Below are 24522 nucleotides of genomic sequence, written 5' to 3' on the forward strand. Positions count from 1 at the left end.
TTAGTTTACAAAAAAAAAAAAAAAAGAATCAATGACTGGTACCTTTTTTACACTCTCAGATTCCTGAATATGGGCCGATTCTTCAAAAGGAGGAAGGAGTTCTCATATGAAATTTAAGATAGACTGTCCTGAAGGTTGTGGGGTGGGGTTTTTGTGTTGTTTTATTTCGATTTTTGTTTTTGTTTTTGTTTGTTTTGTTGTTGTTTTTTTTAAGACACAATAAAGCTAAAATGTCACGTCTCTGGGAGAGATCCCCTTAACAGTTTCAGTCAAGGAGCGTGAGAGCACAGACAAGGAGACCCAGCCTGGCGCCAGTCGGCCGGTCCCGGCGGTCCAGGCGTATTTGGTAGCGCAGGGATGGAGAGCCACGGGGACAATCACACCTCACATTCCCTCGCGGGCTGCTGGTGGCAGGTACAGGAGCCATACTCGTTGATGATTACCAGGGCTCCCTCAATGTGGTTCGGTTTGTAATCAACGTAGTATTCCTGGGCAGACATTGCAGCCATCTGATGCATCGTCTGTTTCTGCTTTTGCTTCCTGCGCTGCGTGACAAAACACTGTCTGAGCTGCCTGAGGCTGGCTGGGAAGCACTTCCAGGACACGTAGAGCACCAGGACCACGATGAGGAAGGAGAAGATGAGAGCCATGGTGCCCGTGACCACCTTGTGAATCTGCACGGCGTTTTCGGCGTGCTCGCCGCCGGGGAGAGCCACAGTGGTCGGTTCCAGAGTGGCGTCGGGTTGCCCCTCCCGGCCATCAGCGAGCGTGGTGACCGGGCCGCCGGGGGCCGCTGGGTCACTGCGGTTGGTGACGGTCGAGAGCAGGTGGTCGCTGGTCGGCTCGGCCCCATCCTCGCACAGGTGGAAGGCGTACACGGCGTCCAGGACGTCCTCGCCCTGCGCGTACTCGGGGCTGGCGCACTGCAAGTTGCTATCGTAGCGCCCCTGGAAGTTGCTGAGCCACGAGGCCAGGGCGCAGACGTTGCGCCCGCAGTCCCACAGATTCCCGGCCAGAGTGATGCTCGTCAGGGACTTCCAGGAGTCGAGGATCCGGGGCTCGATGTAGGTGAGGCGGTTGGAGTCCAGCTGCAGGGACTGCAGGTGCGGCACGGTCTCGAACACATGGGGCTCCATGTACTCGATCTCGTTGCCCGACAGGTCCATTTTCTCCAAGTTCCAAACCCAGTCCAGCGAGTTGACCACAATGGCCACCTTGTTCCTCCGCAGGCAGAGTGAGTGCAGGGAGATGAGGCGCGGGAAGTGGGCGAAGTTCACCTTGACTAAGTCGTTGTGCTCCAGGTGCAGCTCGGTGAGCTTGAACAAGCCCGCGAAGGAGTTGCGCGCCAGGCTCTTGAGCTGATTGTATCCGATGTCGAGAAACTTGAGGCTGCGGCAGTCCTGGAAGATGCGCACGGGCACGAACTGGATGGCGTTGGCCCGCATGTGCAGCGTGGTGAGCTTCCGCAGCCCGTGGAAGAGGTCGGGCGCGAGCGCCTGCAGCTTGTTGTAGGAGAGGTCCACGCTGCGCAGGTTGGGCATGGGCCGGAAGGTGGTGTTGGCCAGTTGGGTGATCTGGTTGGAACTCAGCGTGAGTTCCTTAACTCGGCGCAGTTTCTGAAAGGCGTCCCCCTGCACCGAGCAGATGTGATTGTGATCCAGATAGAGCCACGTGAGCTGCATTAACCCCGTGAACTGGCCGGCGCGCAGCTCCGAGAGGCTGTTGTAGCGCAGGGACAAGCCCAGCAGGCCGGACAGGTTGTGCGGCGCCTCGGTGAGGTTGAGCGCCTCGCAGTACAGCAGCCGCCCCTCACACCGGCACAGCTGCGGGCACCCGCTGGGGGCGGCGGGCAGCATCTGAAAGCAGGCCCCCAGCAGACACAAGACCACCCCCGAGGGCCTCCTCAGCAGCCAGTATAGACAGAGACCGAGCAGCAGGAAATCCATTAGCGAGAATCTTTCCAGAGAGGCTGGAGAATGTCCATTGGAAGCGCTCGGTCAGAAATCTACATCATATTTTATTCCGAGGGAGGGAGAGCGGGGGAGGGGGAAGAAAAGGGCAAGAATCAAATAAATATAGAGAAATAAAGACGGACCCTCCCCTCCCCAAAGCCACACGTTCACCTCTAAGCATGCAGAAAGCTGGGCGGCATGGAAAGTTCACAGCCACGGAAAGATCAAAGAGATGGTGATTTGGTCCATGTTAGATGCTGCAGCAAAGAAAAGGGAGGAAAAAAAAAAAATCTTCGGGAAAGAATTTAATTAAAAAGTGTCTTACCCACCCTCTTCCAGAGAGTGACAACCTCCATTCAGCTGCTCCCTTTGTGTGCAGGCTAATTATATGCAGGGCGAGAGAAGACCCCTCTGTGTTTCCGAGGCAGCCCCGGCCCGCGGCCGGCGGATCTGGCAGGCGCACAATGTCTCACTTTGCTGCTCGGCTCCGGGCTGCAAGGGCGGCGGGCGAGGCGGGGAAGCGACTTCTAGGACCCGCAAGTTTCCCAACTACGTGCCGGCGCCCGGGCTTCGCCTTCCTGCCGCCGTCCTTTCCCTCTGCAGTTCGGACTGTGACGTGGTGGGGAGAGGAAAAAAAAAAAAAAAAAAAAAAAACCACCACCAAAAAAAAACCCTCTCCAAACTCGGGGCTCACGACTCCCCAGGATTTGACAGTCTGGTTAATGTCCGTCATTGGAAACGACCACTGACCGGCGCCACCTTTCCCTCCGCGGAGACCGCCTGCCATTCGCGCCCGGGGCGGCTGCGGAGAGCGGGCGCGCTCGTGCTTTGCGGGCGGCGGCGTGGGGAGAGGCGCGCGGCGCCCGGGCTCCTGACTCCACCAGGCAGTGTGCGGCGCGAGCTTGCACCGGCACCCACTGCTCACTGAGTGTCGTAAGCTGCTCACGATTGTGCGTCTTCCCCGAGCGCCTCAAACATGGGCAGATTGAAAAGGGGTGGGCATAAAACCCACATTTTACCGAACCACTAAAGTAATATACGTTCTTTGATGAAAGGGAAGACACTTGCGGCTTTTTTGTTCCATGTTAAAAAAAAAAAAAAGTGGGGGTGGGGAGGGATGGTGGGGGTGGTGGAGGCAGGGGTAGCATCGTTAACGACAAGATATTTCCAAGTGGGAAACTGAAATATTTTGATTTCTCTCCCTTCCCTTTTGGGGATTTATTTTCTGCCCTTTAGAGCTTTTTACATGTAAGAGAGACGTAGGAATCTGTAGAGAAATCAACATTTGGTCTTTTGCTTGAGAAAAGGAACCTGAGAGTACGCAGAGGAAGGCGATGCTTTGGGGGCTTTGCTCAGTGTGTGTACGTGTGTGCGTGTGTGTGTGTGTGTGTGTGTGTGTGTGTGTGTGTGTGTGTGTTCCCCCCTCCCCTTGTGGGCACTGGAGCTCTGCAGTAAGCCAGCCCTTTTTGTGGTGGATGGGGAAATGCTTTCCAAATCCAGCGGATTGGGGAAGTCATCCCAGTCCGCTTGGCGTGGGACCCTGTGTGGCAGTAACGGATTCCTCTGTGCAGGGATGCTGGCCTGAGATCCCGATGGGGCTTCGCCCACCTCCAGAAACATTTCTGGGATCTCTGGTAGTGCATTCAAGACAGACACTCCTGGAGAGCATAAGGACAGGCGCCTCTGACATGTGCTGCTCCTGGGAATGACCCCGCCCAGGAGTACACCCCATTCCAAGACAATGTGCTGGAGATTGCGTGGGGAAGCCTAGATTAACCATTATGAAGCCCATGCCCCTTCAAACACACACCTCTAATTAAGTTTGAGATTGCACTGAATTGGGGTCCTTTTCCTCCAAGTATGAGGAGAAGGCTTTGCCTGAATGTTTCCTTCCACAGTCATTTATAGATAGGTGTTCTTTATGTGAGCTCCCCCTCTCTCTCAGCTGACTCACAAGGGGTCTGCATTGCTATTGGCAGGGACCTGTTAGTCATCTGTAAAAAGGAGAAAGAAGACAGAAGAAAGCCAAGAAGAAGGGTGGCAGGAGGTAGAAGGAAGAGGAGGAGGAGGAGGAGGAGGAGGAGGAGGAGGAGGAGGTTGCATCCTCAAAGCTGGGGAAGAAACCCTGCTGGAAAGTGAGCCTGGTCAAGCCTGCTTTCTCAATAAAGATACCCAAGGAGGTGATAGAAGAATCTAATGTGAATGGCCCTCTCCCCACTTTGAACGCCCCTCATTTCTGCCTCCTGGGAATTAGAGATGTGTGCATTATCTATAGTGATACTCACTTTGGTAGGAATGAGGGCAGGTTATAACAGAGCTCCCAGGTTGGATCGACTTTGGACAAGTAACTAGATTGCTCCTTGGCATCCAAGCTGAAGAGGCCAACCGATGAAATCAGTCACCAAAGACTGGTGGTACTTTTCAGGAAAAGTCATATGAACAGAGATATGAATCATTCCATTTTATATTCATCTGAGCTCTGCCCTGGTCGTTCTTCTCTGAGATGCATTATTTAATTGGAAGGGACACAAATCTGAAATATACTAGACATCACGTGCTGTCTTGAGAGCTAGAAGAGGTATTAGAAAATCAACCCCTTAATTTTATACATGATGAAACTGAGGCCCAGAAACTCAGAGCATTATTCAAGGTCACATAGCTTGTTACTGGCACAGATGGGTTGTCTGCTGCCCCACCTCTACGTGATGTCCCTACTTTGCCATCCTTGATGATTGGCTCCCCATCACTCTTGCCTCCCAGCTAACTCTGGACCCTGCACTTGCAGGTTTCATCTTGGTTCCTCTAAGGTGCTGCAGAACTCTTTAACAGACAAACAGTTTCAACATCTAAGTGGTTTCGCTTCTTACCAAGACAATTATTCCAGACAGCAGGCCGGCTGATTGAGCCATAAACTCTCAATTTAAGGAGTGGGATGGGGGGGCAGGGAGCAGAGAGGGGTAAACACTGGCCAGCCATTCAGCACATACTGTGAGTACAAGCCACCCAATCCCCATGGCTGCTAGGAAGAAAATCCTCCCAATGCAGGCAGCTTGGCAAGGTGCTGAGCGAGGCTGCCAAATGGGCAAAGAGAGGTCCCACTTTGGATGTCATTTGATTTTTTGAGCTGGTACAGAAAGGCAGGAAAAAGTTGAGTGTTGGCAAGAAGGAAAGTGAATAAAATTAAATTTGCTGCATTTATATGTGAGTTTTCTTCTGAATATGCTATCCAAAACTTAGAAGATGCTTCTAGGCTGTAATTAAGAGAATATATATATATATATATATATATATATATATATATATATATACACACACACACATATATATGTAATCTTATAAATTATTATCTTGCAAATCATTTCATCTGGATCATGTCTTTAAACCATTCCCACCTCTAATGTAGCAAGTTCGCATCTTTTCCACAGTTTTAAACCCCTTGGCAGAACCGTATACATTAACAGATTGAAATGAGCTTTATTGAAATTTATCTATTCTAAGTCATCTAAGTTGCAGAATCCCAATTTATTATGTATTTAAAGCATACCAGCACTGATTAAATCAATGCAAATTAGGTTAAATAAGAACAACATGAATCAAGCGTTTCAGCGAAGTTGAGTTGAGAAACGACAACTTTTGAGTCAGCACAGCAAGTTGATATGGTTGTTTTTCACGAGTTTTAATTTCATGCTTCTAAGTGCCCAAAATACTAAAAACGGAAGGAAAAAAAAAGTGCCCACCTAAATTTCTCTTCCCTCTTGTTTTTTCACTCTTACCTCTTTACCTGTCTTGTGAGAACACTTGGTTGGCCAGGTTAAAGTATGGCTAAGGGGAGTTTTTGATACATTTCTTCTGGCTAACCACATCCATCTGCTGGGCAATGTCTTCTCCTTCAGTGCTGGATGTCTGACGAAAAATACTTTACATGCTTTTGAAAACACCCTTGGCATTCCCAGGGTTTATTTGATTCTCCTATTATATACTTAGGTGAATCAAATTAGAAAGGAGTGATATACTTTCTTATCAAAATGTATTCTTCTCTTAAAATGAGGTAGTAATATGAATAGCAAGAGAAGCAAAGAAATGCAAAGACTCAGTCCCTTCCTCCAGGATTTTAAGGAGGAAAGAGAAAGCAGACACTGGAGGAAGTCTTGGATAATGCTGGTTTATATATTCCCAGTCCTTAAGAGTAAATAATTATAAAACATGTAATCTAGAAATACTAAGAGATCAAATGGGATCAACACTGGAAGAGTTTCTAGAAGTAAAGTTCATGAAGTATAAAGACCTAAGATGTAAATGCACTGACCTGAGAGGGGTGGACACTATGATGTCATAAATATAAGTAGAAGAGCTAGAATGCTTATGTCACGATGACTAGATTAATCATCGTGTACTAGGAGAGAGGAAGATAGGGGCAAATGGACTCTGAATTGGGGAGAGGAAGGCAGTTGATGAAGGGCATCTTCCAATGCTGACTGAAAATTTTAGTTTGTTATGCCCTTCCAGTCTCTAAGGCTTAGCAGTGTAGAGTTTTTCATGACGCTCATGATAAACCCTTGGGATTATCGGTAAATTCTTGAGGACTATCTTGCACTCCTGGGCCCCGTCTACTTGTGTTCTCTGTACTCTCATGTGCTCTGATCATATCTTATTATCCTTACCTGCTGTGCTGTCCTATGTCCAGTTTAGCTTTCCTTCATTCTAACCATCCTTCAAGGTAGATGTCAGATGTCCTAGATGACTCCTTAACTGATCTTCAGCCTCTCCTGCTCCCCCCATGTAAAGGAATCCCTCTATCTGAATGGTATTTGAAGCTTACCTTTACCAGTCTTAGGTCTCATTCACTAGACAGGAGTGCTCAAGTAATTTCTAATTATATATGTGTGTATATATATATATATATATATATATATATATATATATATAATATATTTGGCATGGGCAGGCTCTGGCATGGCAGGCGAGAATTCTGCCACCAAGCCACCATTGCACCGCCCTCTAATTATATTTTATTTTATTATTATTATTATTTTTGCATGCACAGGCACCGGGAATCAAACCCAGGTCTCCAGCATGGCAGGCGAGAACTCTGCCTGCTGAGCCACCGTGGTCTGCCCTCTAACTATATTTAACTCTGAAAGTGTCACTAGTTCATCATTGAGATTAGGAGTAGTCACCATCATCTGTAAAATAGGGCTAAGAATGGCTATCATAAAGGATATTTGGTGGAATTAAAAAAAATCATGTATATTAGAGTCTTGCAACTCGAAATGTGGGCCTGAGATCAGCAGCTGGGACCTTATTAGAAATCCCAACTCTCAGGCTTCTCCCTAGACCCATGAATCAGTCTGTATTTTACCATCAGCCCCAGATGATTTCTGTGCGCATTAATGTTTGAGAAGCAATCTATTGGAGCACTTGCGAGTTATAATCTGAAATAGAAAGCTAGGTGTGGAATAGTGAAAAATATTATAGCACATGTAATATTCCATTGGTCTTTCTCCTCAGTTTCTGGGAAAGCAATTTGTATAAATTTAGAATTTCTTGTGATATTTGGATATTCTCATATCACCCTCCATCTTTTGGTCCTTTGTTCTATTTGGTGGGCCCAGTCTCATACACTAATGAGACCACAGGAAGGGGCAAACCACACCTGCAGCCTTAAGGTGAGGGCAGACCCCAGCAGATGACCAACCCTGTGATGATGAGATTGGAACTTGGAATTACGTTCGACCTCCAACCTCTGGGGATGCTGGTGGTGGTGGGAATTGCAGATTGAGTCCAGCCAGTGCATAGTGATTCTGTCAATCAGGCCTCGTAACGAGACTCCATGTAAACTCAGGATTTAGGAGACCTGAAGCCCTGCTGAGCTTCCATGATTAAAAAGATAACTCTTTACCAGTAGGGTGATGCATTCGGGCTCCATCTGGAGAGGACACAGAAGCATGTGGTTTACACCTTCCTAGAACTTGTCTTCCATGTCTCTTCTTTGACTTCTCATTTGTATCCCTTTACTATAGCAAAACTGTAATCATTAGTATAGCACTTTCAGTGAGTTCTGTGAGTCATTCTAGTGAATTGTAGAACCTGAGGGTAGGGGTGGGAACCCCCAAATTTCTGGCCAATCGGTCAAAAGGGTGGGTGGTCTGGGCCGCTCAACTTGTGTATGGTTCTTGAAGGACAACCTTATAAACGATTGCCCTTAGAGTCAGAATCAAATTGGATTGAATTACTGCACTCTTTGAGGATGGTGACAGAAACTGTTGTTGGAAATTGTTTTAGAGTTTTTGATACCTGCACACCAGGTATCATTGATTCCCTGATTTTATAGAGATGGAAGGGCAGAATTGGGACAACCCCCCAGAAATCCTTACTCAAAGCTTTCCCTCTCCTACGTTTTAAACACACAGAATGTCAAGGCTACATCTCTCCCAGTACCCAGAAGTTATTAGAACTCTAAATAAAGGGTTTTTTTAATAAACAGGACAGCAGGAAAACCTATAAACATCTCCTGGCCGGCTTCTTCCATGTTGCTCCAGGAAATAATGGTATTCTGACATCTGGCATGAAACAGACTTCCAAAATGACAGGCCGCCAAAGCCGGCAGAGTTGAATGGCCATTGGGCCGCTGTGGAACCCTACATGTTGCCCCTTCCACATACACACACCTTGGAAGAGTCAAGAGAGCAAGAGGCAAATAAGGGGTACATTAGAGCCGTCTTCCCAGAAACACCAGGAAGTTACTAGAGTTTGCTTATTGTTCTAGTTTGCTAGCTGCCAGAATGCAACACACCAGAGATGGGTTGGCTTTTAATAAAAGGGGATTTATTTTGTTAGTTCTTCAGAGGGAAGGCAGCTAACTTTCCACTGAGGTTTTCTTATGTGGGAAGACACAGGATGGTCTCTACTGGCCTTTTCTCCAGGCCTTTATGTTCCAACAACTTTTCCTGGGGTGCTTCCTTTCTGCAATTCCAAAGGCCTGGGCTGAGCTGTGAGTGCTGAGATGAGGTAGGCCAAGCTGCTTGGGCTGTGCTACGTTGCGCTCTCTCATTTAAGCACCAGCCAATTAAGTCAAACATCATTCATTGCAGCAGGCACGTCCCCTAGCTGACTGCAGATATAATGAGCAACAGATGAGGTTCACATACCATTGGCCTAAGTCCGCAGCAACAGAGCTAGGTGCCTTCACCTGGCCAAGTTGACACCTGAACCTAACTACCACACTTATGTTGCTCTTGAGCATTCCTGTCCCTGACAACCACCTGCTGCTATGCATCATGGACACTTGTTTTACCTTTTTGTCATAGAAAAATGAAAAATAAAGAAAATGATGATAAAAATAAAGTACAGGCTTGTTGAACCCCTGCTCCAGGACTGTCTTAGGATGTCTGAGGTTTCAGCCTGAAAGCCTTTATTTGTTCTTCCTCTTCTAGAAAAATTTCAAACTTTTAATTTATAAAATCTTTTCATTTACTCAGTAAAATAAAATAAAGAACAAAATAAAGATTGTCACCTAAAATCCAACCACTCATGGATGGCCACTATTAAATCTTGGGTATACATTCTTTTAGAATTTTCTATTTCCTATAGATGTATATTTTCCAAAAATCTGATCACCTTACATATAATGCTTTATAAATCTTTCCTTCCGTTGTCAGTGTTTTCCCCTTTTGAGAATAAAAATTAAATTATTTTATTAATTTTAACAAATATACCATGCTAATGAAAGGAGTTGTGAATAGGGAAGGTATATGAGAACTCTGAATTGTCTGCATAATTTCTCTACAAGTCTATAACTTCTCTAATTAGAAAAGAAAAGGGTACAAATTAAAATTATCCTTAATGGCTGAAAACCATCCTATTTAATTTTTCTTTTTTTTTGGTTTAATCAGCCCTCTCTTATTTATCAATTAGGTTGTTTCTGAATTTTAGCCATCATAAACCATTTTGTGATGAACATTCTCATGCAAAGACCTTTGTACATTTTTACTGCAGTGTCCTTACATTTTAATTCTGGGAGTGGAATTAGTGTTCAATGGGTAGTATTTAAAGTATTTAAAAGACTTTCAATACATAATGCCCCATTGACCTCCTAAGAGGTTGTACCCAGGTTCTTCCGCGATAGCTCATTTTCTGTCTTCTCTTCTGGAGAAAACCCTACCATACCATATATTAAAACAGCCTTTGATCCTCTTTGTTTCTTCCGGTTGGGGCACTGACTAGGACCCCTGCCTGAGGAAACCCCGTTCCTCTCCATTCTCCTTTCCTGACCCTGTCCTGCAGAGGCAATTCCTTCCTTGGATGGAGAGTTGGGCTTTGGGAGAGTTAGCATTTCTTCTAACTCAAAGAACCTGAAAATCTGTGCACATTTAATTCTTGTATCCTAATAAACGACTAGCCAGCCAACTTATTTCCAACTGTGTTAATGCCTGGAAGTGGGTTAATACAGAATTTCTTAAAATACTTTGTGGGGGGGTAAGAGTATTCAAATATATTTGAGACATGCAGCAGATTCTGTTCTGTTCTTTGAAATTCACAATACCCTGTCTTGATCACAAGGCATCCTGTTTGTCATGGTTTCACCCACTTATTTGGAACGTCTATTAACACCAAACCCACGTGCCAGAACACCTTTGGAAAAGTTTATTTAATTTCAGCCCACAGGTGCAGTTGACTTTCACGTGGCTCTCCACCGTACCAAGGGATGATTTTGTGGTTAGAGTTTCAAACATGACGGCAAAATGCTGGTATAGGAACCTGTTTTTTGTTTTGTTTTGTTTTGCTAAGTCCCAAGAATTTATAGGGCTAAACTGGACAATTACAGTTTTCCTGTTTGGATGCAGCAAGTCTCACCCCCTCATCCTAACAAAAAATAATGAAACAAATTTAATTCTGTAGTAAATGCTGTCTCTGATATGCTTTGACACTTAATTATCTTATTTTATAGAATTTTCCAGATGCTGCTAATTTAGCCTTACAGATAAATTGAAACTTGCTAGGGCCAGACCTGTTTTGTTTGTTTGTTTTTTTACATGGGCAGGCACCGGGAATCGAACCCAGGTCCTCAGGCATGGCAGGGAAGCACTCTTACCTGCTGAGCCACTGTGGCCTGCCCCAGACCTGTTTTATTCCTGCTTTAGAACCCTCTAATACCCACCTCTAAGAATGTTAAAAGGAGGTCAGTTATAAGAAGCCATATATAAAAAGCAGAGAAATTGCCACATAGCACCAGTAAACATGTCCCTCTTTCCTTAATGCAGTCTGGCGTGGTTCTGGGTTCATACTCTTAATGAATTGAGTTTTTTTTTCCACTGGTTTGAATATTTGCCTGATCAATAGACTGTGGAATCTGAACTAAAAAGAAAAGGCTTTACATTATATTGACATATAGGCACAAAATATTAATCCAGGAAAGTCCAGCCTCCTGGAATTAAAGCCACATAAATTGATGCAATTTTTATATGGCCTTCTTTTGCAAATCTATTTTGTGTGGCAGATCCCCCACCATCCATTATAGTGAGCCTGCCAGTTGGACTATTTTATACAGATGCATTTATCTCTTTATTCAAACCATCTCTCATTCTCTAAAACTACTTCTTAATCTCTCGCAAGTACCTTGAGAATGGCTTTTATTCATCATAAATGCTTGCTGTTCTTATTTGTTTTTGTTTGTTTTAAGTCAAATGGAGGGTTACCTGATGAGGTGCAGATCTAGGTACATTGATTTCCCTACCTTAGGTGGGAATGGAGAGGATGAGTAAGAAAGCAGTGTGATTCATGTAGTGACAGAGGTGTAGCAAGAGTTGTGGTTGGGACAGTTTCTCAAGCTAATTGAGAAAAGGCAGCCAGAGGAGCTGGGAGAAAAGGAGGAGTCACTAGATATTTGTATAGAGGACACTCCATTCAGCAGGCAAAGTTGGAAAAACTAGGGACTTTTGGAACACATCGTGTCCTGGGGCACAGGTATGAGGAAAAGGGAGGTGGGGAAAAATAAGATGGAAGTGTTAGCGTAAAGCCATATTGAGTAGATTACAGTTATGATATCCAGACTAGTGGGTACAATGAATCTAATTCTGATGATGGTCTTGAACATGAAGGACAGGGTAAAAAGATGCTGGAAGCACAGAGAGTATTTGAGAGGTTACCATATCTGCCCAGGTCAGATATTGAGCATTGCTGAACATAATAACATTAGGGATGGAAAGGGCGAATAAGGTTCATGAATAGTACTTTTTCCCACAAATATCTTAAGGTGGTTTCCATGGAATGGGTTGATATAAGGTATATAGGTAAGAAGAAAGAGTAATATATTGAGACAGACAATTTGCTGGCACTAGGAACAAGCAACTGAAGATCTGGTCAGAGGTTATAGCTGGATGTGGAGATCAGGGTGTCATTGAATGTACTTGGTGGTGACAGCTATGGCAACAGATGCAAATATCAGTGAGAAAGGCCAGAATAAAGCTAAAGCACAACCAAAAATCTTTCGAGTTCAGTAAAGTTACGTGGATGTGGGAAGCAGCTGACTGATAAGGAGTGGTGGGGCCCGCATTAACTAGAATGTGCATGTTTTGATTAAAGACGTTCAAGTTCTAATGAAAAGAAAAAAACCCTGTTAGGAAACAAGTGATTCTGCAGGCTGTACTCAACTGTGGACTGCCACTTTGTAAATCCTCTTTTAAAGTGATGATTCTCAACACGGGAGAGTAGGAGTGTGCATGTGAGGAAGAGCACATCAAAAGAGGTACTGTTTAATAAAGTGGATAGGCACAGCCCAAGTCCATTGTCAGTGGCCTTTAATGTATAAGGCTGGTGAGAGGGTTCATGTAGCTGGGAAAAGAAATGGGTTTGCGAGTCACAGGTTCTGAGAGGCCATCCTGATGATCAGGCATTACCAGCATTGGAGCAGGATGCCTGTCAATGAATCACCTGCAAAGGAAACTTGTAGCAAGGGTGCTCTCTGTTCAAGGGCTCTTACCAATGACTGTTTGAAGCTGAGTGTATCCTTTCCCAGAGGACTTGTCTGACAAATCAGTGTAAGATTATCCCTTTCTAAATGGATTTTCCATTGTCTTTTCAAACATGAAACAGTGTGATGACTGGAGATCACATCATTCAGAATGCAATTCTATACTCGCATTTTAACATAAAGTTGAGACTGATAAAAACTTCGTGGAATTTTCAAAATTGCTGACTCTAATATATACAGAAAAGGGAACTACTGTGGAGGATAAGGTGGTGAGAGGAGTGTGGGTTACCAGAAACTTACTGCTGTTCAAATTATTCTGGTTAGTAGATCGCTTATGCCACTGACAGAGAAGGATAATCATAAAACTGGCCATAAGAAGTAACTATTGGAACTCTTTAGACATCATTGTGCACAATACTTTCCTATCTATATGTGTCTACCCTTTATAGATAGTTTAACCAGGCTTGAGATAATGTTGCCTTTTTTATTTAAGAGACATGAATAAGCCTCCTAAAGATGGGGGGTATCACAATTTTGAAACTCCTTTTAACCTTGTTTCCACATTCCTCTCTGTTGATGAGGCTATTCTGTGCCTGGTAGGATTTGTGTAGCCTTGGTTTTTGAGTCACAGAGTATTCTAGAATTTCTTTGGAGAGAAAAAATATATTACTGCTGGTATGGTAGAACTAAACTCTAAGAAGATGATTAAATGAAATGACCTTTGTAGACTTCTTAGCTTAGTGCCAGCAACACAGTAAGTCCTCAACAAATGGAAGCAGTGGTGATGAAGTAAGTGGTGATGATGATCATGATGATATTGACTCAGAAGACCATCAAATCAGTGGTCTTCAATTCAGTGGGAGCAGAACTAAGAGGTATAACAGGTATAAGTTGTGATATATATATATATCACAACTCTATAGACATATGAACTTCGGATAAACTCTTTCTTAGTCTTTTCTGAGATATACATTCCTTTCTATTTGGGGTCCATGACTTCTAAAATTCTCATAGACTAAGGATTCAGCCACCAATAAATTAACTTAAATAGATGCAAAGTATCTGTCAGTGAACAGTTACTGAGTACTGAACTATGAGCAGGGACTTATGGGTTAAATGGTTAAGTATACAAAGACATCAAACCCCATTTCCGGTTGATGGCACTGACCTCTGCACATGCTGAGGCAGTGAACAAACAAGGTGATGAACGTAGCCTGGAATTTTCTCTAGGTCAGGGAGGATATAAGGAAAGTCTCCATTTGACCAGGACCTAAAACAAAGCATAGACTGAAATAAACTGAGAGGAGGAGAGCCTGATAGAACAAAATACCACAGCAGCAGAGGGCAAAGAGTATTCATAAAGTGGAAGCCCAAACTCAGTAAGGTAGATACTTTTGTGCTCTGAAATGGAGAAGTCTTGTTACTGCTTAGGGCACTAGCAAAGCAAGGTCACCAAAAGAAAGGAAAAGGGAGATCATTTCATCTATTATATTTCTATGGAAATAATTGACATGGTCATAATCAGAGAAATGCAATTTTTGTTTCTAGGCTTCCATGCACTTTACATTTTAAACATTTTGAATGATATATTGGGTAGGGGTTGCTGAGGGAACTCTCCTTCTCCTCAGTTCTTATGGCTGTAAAGGTCTTGATCTATACCTGGCTATCTTTAAGAGGACAGGTCTGACTAGGGCTTCCTAGAAGGGTACTTCACATTAGAGGGGACAGAAATCATCAGGTAGGTACAGTCTCAAGATCAGGGTAATTGCTAGGCTGAACTTATTGAACCACATCTTATATGTCCTTGGAATCTCCAAACTCAGTGTCTCACACATAAGAAATGTTCCCTAATTCTTTGTTGAACTATATTAGACTCCCTTTGCATTGTCCTTCATCTTGCTGTTGGGTTGGCAAGACTAACAGTCATCCTGAGGTTCAAAGCAGAGTAATTTCAGAGCCCAGGCTTTGGAGGGACACAGGTCTGGGACTTAACCCTACTCTGTCATGTATGAACTGTGTGACTTGGGCAAATTACTTAATCTCTAAGCAGAAACATTCAAAATAAGAAAATTAAAGATAACAATAAGTTGAGTTATAAAACTAGAAACTCATTTCAATGCTATTGCAATAGCTACTTCTATCACTATCTATTTATGTAAGGCCCAAATGTACCTTATAGAGTTAGGAGTAGAATGAAAAAGAACATCAAGTACAAATGGTATCATGATACCACTAACGTTAACTCATACCTCTCCTTCAAGTATCAGTTCCTACTTAGCAGTTAAAGCAGCCACCATTTTATGGAGTTCCTGGTTCTGTGGGTTGACTCCACAGATATTTTGATTGGGACTTGACTGACACTTGCTGTGCTGTTTCAAGTGTCTACAGTCAACTGAAGGGTCTGCTGGAGAGTGGATGATGTGGGATGGCTCTGCTTACTTGGTGACAGCCAGCAGGCTGTTGACTGGTACCTAGCTGATTGCCTGTAGGTTGTACCCCTCAGTTCTCTTCTACATAGCCTCTCACCCCCCAGCAGACCATCTTACAATCATCTCGTGGTCTCAGGGTCCCAAGAATAGCCAGAGAGAAGAAGTGCCAGTACGCAAGAAATTGTCAAGTCTCAGGTTCTGCCAGATCCCTGTGGTTGGTTGGCTAGAGGTGGTCATACGGTCAACCTGAATGTAGAAGGGACCTGAATGTTAGGAGAAGAAAAATTTGTGGCCATTTCTGCAATGTTAAATGAAGTGGTAGTGGTTTAATGTGATTCAACTGCAAGTCCTAAATGTTTTAAAGTGATATTTACTTCTCAAGCCACAGGACCCCAGTAATACAGTCCATAAATACCAAGGACCAGCAGCATAAACCTCACCTGGAGCCTTGTTAGAAATGCAGATTCTCAGGCCCCACCATTGAAATTCTAAATCATAAACTTCTTTTTATCCAGATCCCCAGATGATTCACGAGCCTTTTAAGGTTTCAGAAGCATTGTATCTTTTTTTGTTATTCTTCATAATTCACTTTCCTACGGTTGTTATGTTCTCCTGTCGAGTGATAGATCTTAGATTTTAAAGGCACCAGAACTGTTTCCTCCTGCACAATTGAAACAGAACAACACAGGTTTAAACAGTAAAACAGGTTGCTTCACAGCATGAATAGCTAGAGAAAGAAGGTATAGCATTTTTTTCTGCTCAATTGTCCTTTGCCGATAAAAATAGAAGCTTAAAATTAAAATAACAGTACATAAATATTGAAGTATATTGTATTTAACTATGAAGCACCATTTAGCTGTTTAGAGCAATCTTTAGAGAAGTAGAAACAGCTTGGCACATACTTATTTCATTGACGTTTTACATTCTTGAACCTTGCTTTCCTGGACCGTTGTTTCTGAAGCATGGGCAAACTAGTGGCTCCTCAGTTGTTAAACAAAAGTTAAATGTCTCTAGAATGTTTGCATGTCCCTGGGTGTTTTTTAGGGCTTTGAAGAAGTCATCAGGCCCACAGAATTTTTAAGCATCTAGCACATGCAGATGACTAGGCTAAATCTGTAGGAAATACCAATGTACTGTAATTTAGTGGAGTCCCTTCACTTGAGATTCCAGCAGTGAGAGGGAAGAGAAGGAAAGGAAGGCTGAGCTTCCGACAATACAAGGGTATTTAACCAGGCCCAGGACAGACAAGTGGCCACGACAAAGCCTTGTATCTTTCCTCAATATTTGACCTTTTTTTTTAAGTGAAGGAACTTGGGTACACCTTCCATAGACTTCAGTTAGTTTCCTTTCACCTCAAGGCTGGAGAGAGAGAGGAAAGAAGAACTAGGAATGAGGAAGGAGGAAATAGAGGAGGAGGAGGAAGATAAGAGACGGGAGAAATTTTGCCTAAAAGCCTAATGCTGTTGTTCTGTTTGAAGTTACCTCTCAGTATTATCTTCTCAGAATGTGGTAACTTCTTCTTTGAAGCCCAAATAGTGCTATTTTAAATGTATATGCCTTTGAGTCCTGTTCTAGTCAGTCAATCAGCTAGCCAACCAGTAGTTAATGGATATCTACTGAGCACTTAATATATGTAGGTATATTCTAGGTGTGAGGATTCAATAGTGAATGAGGCTGACTAATGTAAGTAAACAGATAAATTAGGATAATTGTAGGTACTGATAAGCCAGGGAAAAGTAAAACAAAGGCAAGTGGAAGGGAGAAATTGGGGGCTGGGGGTGGGGGGTGGGTCTGCTTTATCTAAGATTAAACAAACCTTCCCTGAAGAGAAAACATTTAAGTTGAAGCCTGAATGATGTGTAGGAAGCAGCCATTTGAAAAGCAGTGAGATGAGCATTCCAAACAGAGGAAACAGCAAGTGCCAAGGTCCCGAGGCCAAACAAGGCCTGTGTTCATGCTAGCAATAACTAGAATGCTGGGGCACAGCAGATAAGGAAGAAAGTTCAGTGAGATAGGGTTGAGGAGAAGAGGAGGAGGACTTGGGACCTTAAAAGGTTCATGTGCCTTTTTATAAATCTTCACTTTACAAATTTTCACCAACGTCCTCATCACCTCCATCAAACCTTACAGAGTGCTTCCTTTATTTCAGGCACCACAGTAAAGCATTTTCATACATTAATTACATTTATTCCTCAAAATTTATGAGATCCTACCAATTTACCAGTTTTCCGGTATATATGAGGAAGTCAAGGGACAGAAAACCTCAGCCACTGGTCTTAGCACAGATCTTATTGGAGATTTATACTGCTTCTCCATTCCCTGGACCCTTGTATGGGGCAACTAAGAGAACTGGATACCAATAAGCCCTTTGGCTCTGTGGAAGCCAAACTTGGTTCTTTTACAATATTCCTTTCCCTAGAGTTCTCCAGAATAGACCTAGAAGGAGGGGTGGTGGAGCAATTCAAGCTTTCCTCCTGGATTCCCTCTTTTTGGCCCTCTTCTACCATCTGTTGCTGTTTGCGTAGAAAAAGAACAGAATACGAATGACCACATACATTCAGAAATCTTGTTTTGCATGTGGGAGTCTGGATGCATTAACAAGTTTCTCAAACTCTGCCTGTGCTTACAAAACCAATCTAAACATAACCCAATGCAGTCATGGGACTCGGCGACGGTCTGTAACAGCTCTACTGTCGATTGTGATCAGCTGCGTGATGCTGAGATGTCAGCGTCCAAATATATCATCTGTGACTTCCTCGTGAGTGTCCTCAGCTTCATGCAGGTTGCTTTCCTCAATGGCTTCTAAGTAAATAAGGCTTTATTCAGTACTCTCTAGCCTCTCCATCATCCCTCTGATTCTAACTTGTTTAATTCCACCTCCTTCATAAGGCTTTCCATTCTCCTCTAGACTATTCCCCTGGCCACCCACCAATCCATAAACCCATATACCTACCCATCTGTTCAATAAGCATGTGGTGGGTATTCAGGCTGTTTCATTAATAGGATGAGGTGCTCAGGAATTTTAAATTGTTCGGGGTAATATCCCTTTCTCTGGAGAATTCATTCTCTAGTAGGGTAATCTGACTTCTAAAAGACCATGTTAATCCCTCATTTCCTGGAACTTTTTTTTTCATCTATAAATTAAGTGCACTGTGTTTAACTGTCTCAAATCGCTTTCTAATTGTTTTTGCCTTTTATTTTTTTCTTTCTTTTCCTACCTGCTCGTTTGAAATTTCTCAGTGGCAAGTCCACTGAGAAATGGCAAGAAATTCTGGTGTAGTATAGTGACCTACACAGTGGCATATCTGTGTGTAAGATCTGGCTTTGGTACTTACTAGCTCTGTGATTTTCTGGACCCTAATTTATGTAAAGAGTGGTTGTTGGGCTACAGTTTCTCTGCAATGCCTTTGATCTCTGACATTCATGATTCATGAATTCCAAAATACCTCACAAAAGCTGAGACGTTAGGGGACATTGAATACAAATGGGGTGATAACTTGTTAAAAAACGTTCATTTCTACCTTATATAGGTGAGGGGTGGTTTTCTAATTGCTTTAGGCTTATAGACTGAAATGGATTAAATTTTAAAACAAACTTTCATAAAATCAAATTACACCTTTGATCATAGCTTTGGGATCAGCAGGGGTTCTTCTCTGAACCATGGAGCAAACCCCTATATCTGCCTTGATTGGTATGCTGCACCTTACACTAGGCCTTCAATGTTGGCAATATCAGAAAGTTCCTAGAAAAGATTTTGATGTTGAACAATTAGTTGAACAATTCACAGCTGATGATTAAAAGGAAGGTAAGATGTTAGAGCCTCCTCTCTAGGCTTTTGGGGCTGCTGCCAAAGGGAGAATCTCATCTTTTATCAAACTCTGTCACAGATGGGAGCCCAGCCTGAGTACAATTCTCTCTACTCAAAGGGATATACTAAATTTCTTTGGCCATATGCATAGGTAAACTATGTTCAGATAAGTAATAATGGTATATGGATAAGTACCCATTTTACTTTTTTTTTTTTTTTCACATGGCAGGCACCGGGAATCAAACCCGGGTCTCTGTCATGGCGGGTGAGAACTCTGTCAGTGAGGCACTGTGGCCCACCCAGTACCCATTTTAGAAACAGATAATTCTATAAAAAATTAAATTCATCTATTTGATTTTAATATAAGTGATGTTTTCAGGACGTCTGCCAATTTAAAATGTTATTTGATGGGATTCAACCACTTGCTTTCAATATAATTGACAAACAAGAGGTGATAGATACCAACCAGGTGTATTGTTGTTTTTGTTTCAAGCAATTAAATAGTTGTTTGACAAAATGAAACCGGAATATTGCCAAACTGGCCATAATTTGGTGAGAAATCTATGTCTTTTATGGTAGTTGTGAATATTAATTACAAAAGCTTCAGAAATCTTTCTGAGATTGAATTGTACCAATCAGGATATTATTCAACTAATGGGAGGACAAAACATTGTCCACTCATAGTTTTGCTCTTTTAAAATCCTTGAGGGCTGAAAAAGAAAAGTGACACTGTGTGTCTGTGGTAGAGGTGGATATAGTAAGACTGTAGCTATTTTCAGGGAGGGTACAGAGTAATGTATACTTATGCATTACTTATGCTGAGGTTAAATTGATCTGTATCTGTATTTTTTGGAAAAGCTTTGAAGCTGTCATTCATAAAAATTAAGACTGTTGTTATTCTTTGCTCAAGACAAACAAACCTCTATCTCTGAGTCTCCAACTTCAGAATTCTGCTGACTATTGCCACCCAGCTCACCATACTAAGTGTCATGTAAATTATTTATTTATAACCTCAACTAGATGACATTTATCACCTACTTGACTTCAGTGGTGTCATGAGGGTTAAAATGGGAAATATTCAAAAGTCATCCAGAAATATTTGATGTTCTATATATATAAAGGCAGCAACAACTCACTAACTGTGCCTCTTGGAGGCACTGATGGCATCTCTTCCTGTAGCCTGCTGGTAGGAAAGCAGTTCAAGGGTTTCCTTCAACTATTTGGGGGACAGATAAAGTAGGAATTGCATATTATAAAGCAACAGTGGGAATATCAAGGAATAAAGAAATCTTGGATCTTGTTCTGATTCTAATATTTAGCTCCCGCCTTAAACTTGGGCATTATTTTTTCATCTATTTAATGCTTTTAAACAGTCCGAGAATAAATCTAATGTTAACTATAGGGCTTTAGTTTTTTTCATGTATAAAATGGGATTCATGTTTTTGCTTGGCAGTGCAATGTTTAAGAAAATAAACATGAGATGATGCATACACAGTTGATTTTAAAGTTATGTTCCACAGTTGTGAGTTATTTTTATTGTTGTTGTCAGTTTTGTAAAGACTTCTACTAAAAGAGCAGACCTATATTTAACATCATCATTTCCCTCCCTGTTCAGCCAAATGACTACATTTCCCAGCAAAGTGGGGATCTATACTGGAAGAAATCATTACTGTTTTACCTACCCACATTTTTCTCCTTTGGATGCCCCTATACCTCCCTCTAGAACAGGGCAGTAGTTCACCCTCTCTGAATTGTGGTACAGTCAGCCACTTGCTTCACAAACTGGTTGAGTGAGGAATAGACAGGAAATTCGAAATCACCCCAAACTTTTGCCTGGTGAGAATATAGCCTTTACTTTCATTACTTATTAAATATAGAGTGTGGTTTGAAGACAAGTGACTTTACAAAATTACTTTTTACAATTATAAATTATAGGGAAGAAAGTCCTTATGAATTCCTCTAAAATAGTTGAGGCAACCAGAGTTTGGCAGCATCAACATTCATTCATTCAAGTATTTATCGAGAATTTATTTATTTATTTGGGGGGCAGGGTTGTATGGTCTGGGAATTGAACCTGGGTCTCCAGGATGGAAGGCAAGCATTCTACCACTGAACATTATTACATTGTATATTACACACACATATTTTAATGTTTGAACCATTGTTGCAGATATAAAGATAAATTTAGCAGCCCAGTTTCCTTGACATACCCACATATAAAAATTTTGACTAAAAGAAATAATAAAAGAAAAGTCTGTAACGACATGAATAACCTACCGAGTAACTATTTACCATGGGGAGTATAGAATGGAAAGTCTTCTGGGGGAATGAGAGCTCAGCTTTAATTGGGAGGGATTAGAGAAATGGCAAAGGGAAAAGGTATTAGGATTCCTCTCAAGTCCGGAGTGGTAGTCAGGAAGTCTAACCAAACCTGACTGATGGGACTAGAAATACTCCAGGAGAGTATTTATTGGGCAAAGTACAGCTGGTGGGGGGAAGTACACACAAAGATGAAGTGAAAATAAGCTTGTTAAGAAGCAATGGTATGTTTTGAATATGTTTTACCTTTATTGAATGGCATATTTAAAAATAATTAGTGATGTACAATGAATTCATACAAGGAATGCAAATGAACTTCAACCAGGGATAATTGTGGGATAAATCATTTTTCAAGCATGATGGAAGGCTTTAAAAAGTTGTCTTTTCTAATATGTCAAAAAACTGCATATTCTAAACCCAGTTAATTGTGCCAAGGTTTAGTTTTTGTGAATGGGTGTATACATACACTTGTGGGCTCTGATGGATGAGAAAATGCTGAATCACAGCAGTGAGAAATATTAATGTAAGTTTAGTGCTACCTGTGGCTACAGTTTAATAAATACCTTATTTCAGGTAACATGTCTTGTGAGGCTGGATTTGGTATGGTAGGTAATCTACATTCTGGAAAGAGCTTCTGAAGTTCCTCTGTGTATTTTAAGAGAAAAAAAAAAGTGTATTCGGCTTCCCAAAACGGTGGGTATTCCTTTTGTGGAAGAAGAAACAACAGGCAAGACATGGTTTTATAGGTTTGTGTATTCTTTTTTATTTTCTATTTTTTGAAGCAGAGGTTTGAGACATTCTTGGTATGTGTAGAATTTTGCAGAACCATTCTGTCAGAACACTTAGCTCAGGTTTTTGTTTTCTTTCTCTCTTTTTAGAAAGCAAATTAATTACCATCTGATAAGCATGCTTAATTTTCTCCTTTCTAGTCTAGTACCAGGCTTTTATTAGTTGGAGCCACTAAATGAAACTCAGTATAAGTCACTGTCAATAAAATGACAAATGACTAAGATTTAGGAAGACAGTGACTTCCCGAAGCCTCTCGTTTTATGTGGCATGAAAACAGACCCATGAATGGATACATGTGTGTTAAGGGAACTAGAGCCAGACTGTGCCTTGCGCAGCTCAGGCTCTGCACGGTGCCACCTCCCTGAAAGCCAGTGGACCTATTTACCATTGTCATAGTAACACACAATTCGGGCCCACGTAGACCTAATCCCCAGAGGCGATCGTTGCCTCGCCTCCGCGGCTGCTCTCCCCGCGGAGCTGGCTGCTGCCCCCGGGTTCCCGCAGCTCCGGGACGAGCGCGGCTGCCACACGCCAGAGCCTGGGCCACGCGCACACGCGCTTCCCCGGCCGCTGCGCGCGTTACCATGACGATCGGAAACACAATTGATGTGGGGGGTGGTGGGGGGAATGGGTGCTGCGGTTGACTTGTCGGTTTTCTGAAATCGAGTCACTTTTGCCAGTTCTTCAACTTGAGGGAGAGATTCTCTTACCACTCGGTGCACTTTCGGGCGCCAGAACTCTAAAACCAACCAGAGCTCCTTTAGCAACCCAAGAGAATGAATGCGACGCTGGAACCGTGACCTCCAATGTGGTTCCCTTTTTAGTCTGCAGACCTGCAATACCGAACGACACTGAGTGTCCGGTAGTTTGGACACAGGTAAAGTGGAGACAGCGTTTAACGGGAGAACACTGGTTCTTTAAGATGAGCCATCTTCAGGAAGGGAAGTTGGTGACCTGGGAACGTGCCACAGCAACAGCCCCAGAGGTATCAGGGGTCAGTTTGGCAGCAAACCTATCATGACCCACCAGTTGCATCTTTTCTCCGTTCTTCCTCTAGCTCAAGGGTTCCCAAACCTGACAGCATATCAGCATCCCCCTGGGGAGGGTTTTGGGGATTCACTGTTCTTCGATTCCAAGGCTACTGCTCAACACCACCCTGGAGCTTCTGATATAATGAAGCTGGGAAAGGACCTATGAGTCTGTATTTTGGAGCAGATCCCAGGTGATTCTGCTATGCATCCAGGTTTGGGAATTATTAGTTAGTTCTCCTTTCTTTTTTCTTCCTATTCTCTCATTCTTGCTTGCCAGGTACCTTTCAAACTCTCTCAATCCCTGTTTTCTCTCCTGTTTTTTTTTTTTTTATTATTATTTTTTATTTTTTAATTATTTTACTGCTCCTCCCCTCAGCATTTTCTTTCCTTCTTTTTTGCCATGGGCAGGCTCCGGGTATCGAACCGGGTCTCTGGCACCGCAGGAGGGAATTCTGCCAGTGAGCCACCATTGCACCACCCTCCTTTTTTTTTTTTTTTTTTTTTTTTAGCACCACCCTCCTTTTTTATTGTTTGTTTTTAATAGCATCTGTTGTGTGTCAAGCAGTATCCTAGATGCTTGGGAGGCCATGGTCTCTACTTCCATTTGGCATTTGTACTCTCATTTTCATTCTCTCTTGCCTTTATACCTTCCACTTCCCCCATCCTTCTTTTTGTTTCATTTTTGCTATTAGTGAATCCGTACGTGTTGCTTAGCATCACAGATACACGGAGGCTTAAAAAGGTTCTGGCATCTGCCTTGGTTTCCAAGAGGCAAGTTCCTCCCATCGTAGGTGGCAGGGCCTCTCCAGGCCACTGTGGTTGGGAGAGGGAGGAGAAAGAGTCTCACCCTCAACCCCCAAAGTATTGGCTAATTGCATGGGATCTGCCTTTCCTAGAGCTCAGGATGAAAAATAAGCCAGGTTACATTCAGCCAACATTGGAGACATTCCAGTCTTTATAGTGTTTAACGACTTCCCTACTGTATTTGCATCCCTTAAAGCTGCAATTAGAGATTGCCCTCCAGTCAAAAGAAAAGCAGGTAAAAATGGGGCTTGTGTCTAAAAGGAAAATATCAGCAATCCCCTTGGAATTAATCCCTCCCACCCTTCAAGCTGCTGTTTTACGCAGAGATACCCTTTTGAGCACGAATAGCATAAATTGTTACAGATTTACCTGTTCCAAAATGTCACCTAAATCTGTACGGTGCCTGAGTACAGCACCCTGA

General features: G+C 42.8%; 2 protein-coding genes across 13 annotated transcripts in view; one reads left to right on the forward strand and one right to left on the reverse strand.

Annotated features, from left to right (window-relative positions):
* Nucleotides 1–24522, forward strand: part of CTNNA2 (catenin alpha 2) — a 1185776-nt gene that overhangs the window by 830926 nt on the left and 330328 nt on the right. The gene's annotated exons all lie outside the window — the stretch shown is intronic.
* Nucleotides 40–2027, reverse strand: LRRTM1 (leucine rich repeat transmembrane neuronal 1). Its single transcript, XM_077135104.1, has one exon. The coding sequence runs from the start codon at nt 1944–1946 to the stop codon at nt 378–380; it is 1569 nt and encodes a 522-aa protein (XP_076991219.1). The 5' UTR covers nt 1947–2027; the 3' UTR covers nt 40–377.

This window comes from Tamandua tetradactyla, chromosome 17 (genome assembly GCF_023851605.1).
Source record: "Tamandua tetradactyla isolate mTamTet1 chromosome 17, mTamTet1.pri, whole genome shotgun sequence".
NCBI classification, from domain to species: Eukaryota; Metazoa; Chordata; class Mammalia; order Pilosa; family Myrmecophagidae; genus Tamandua; species Tamandua tetradactyla.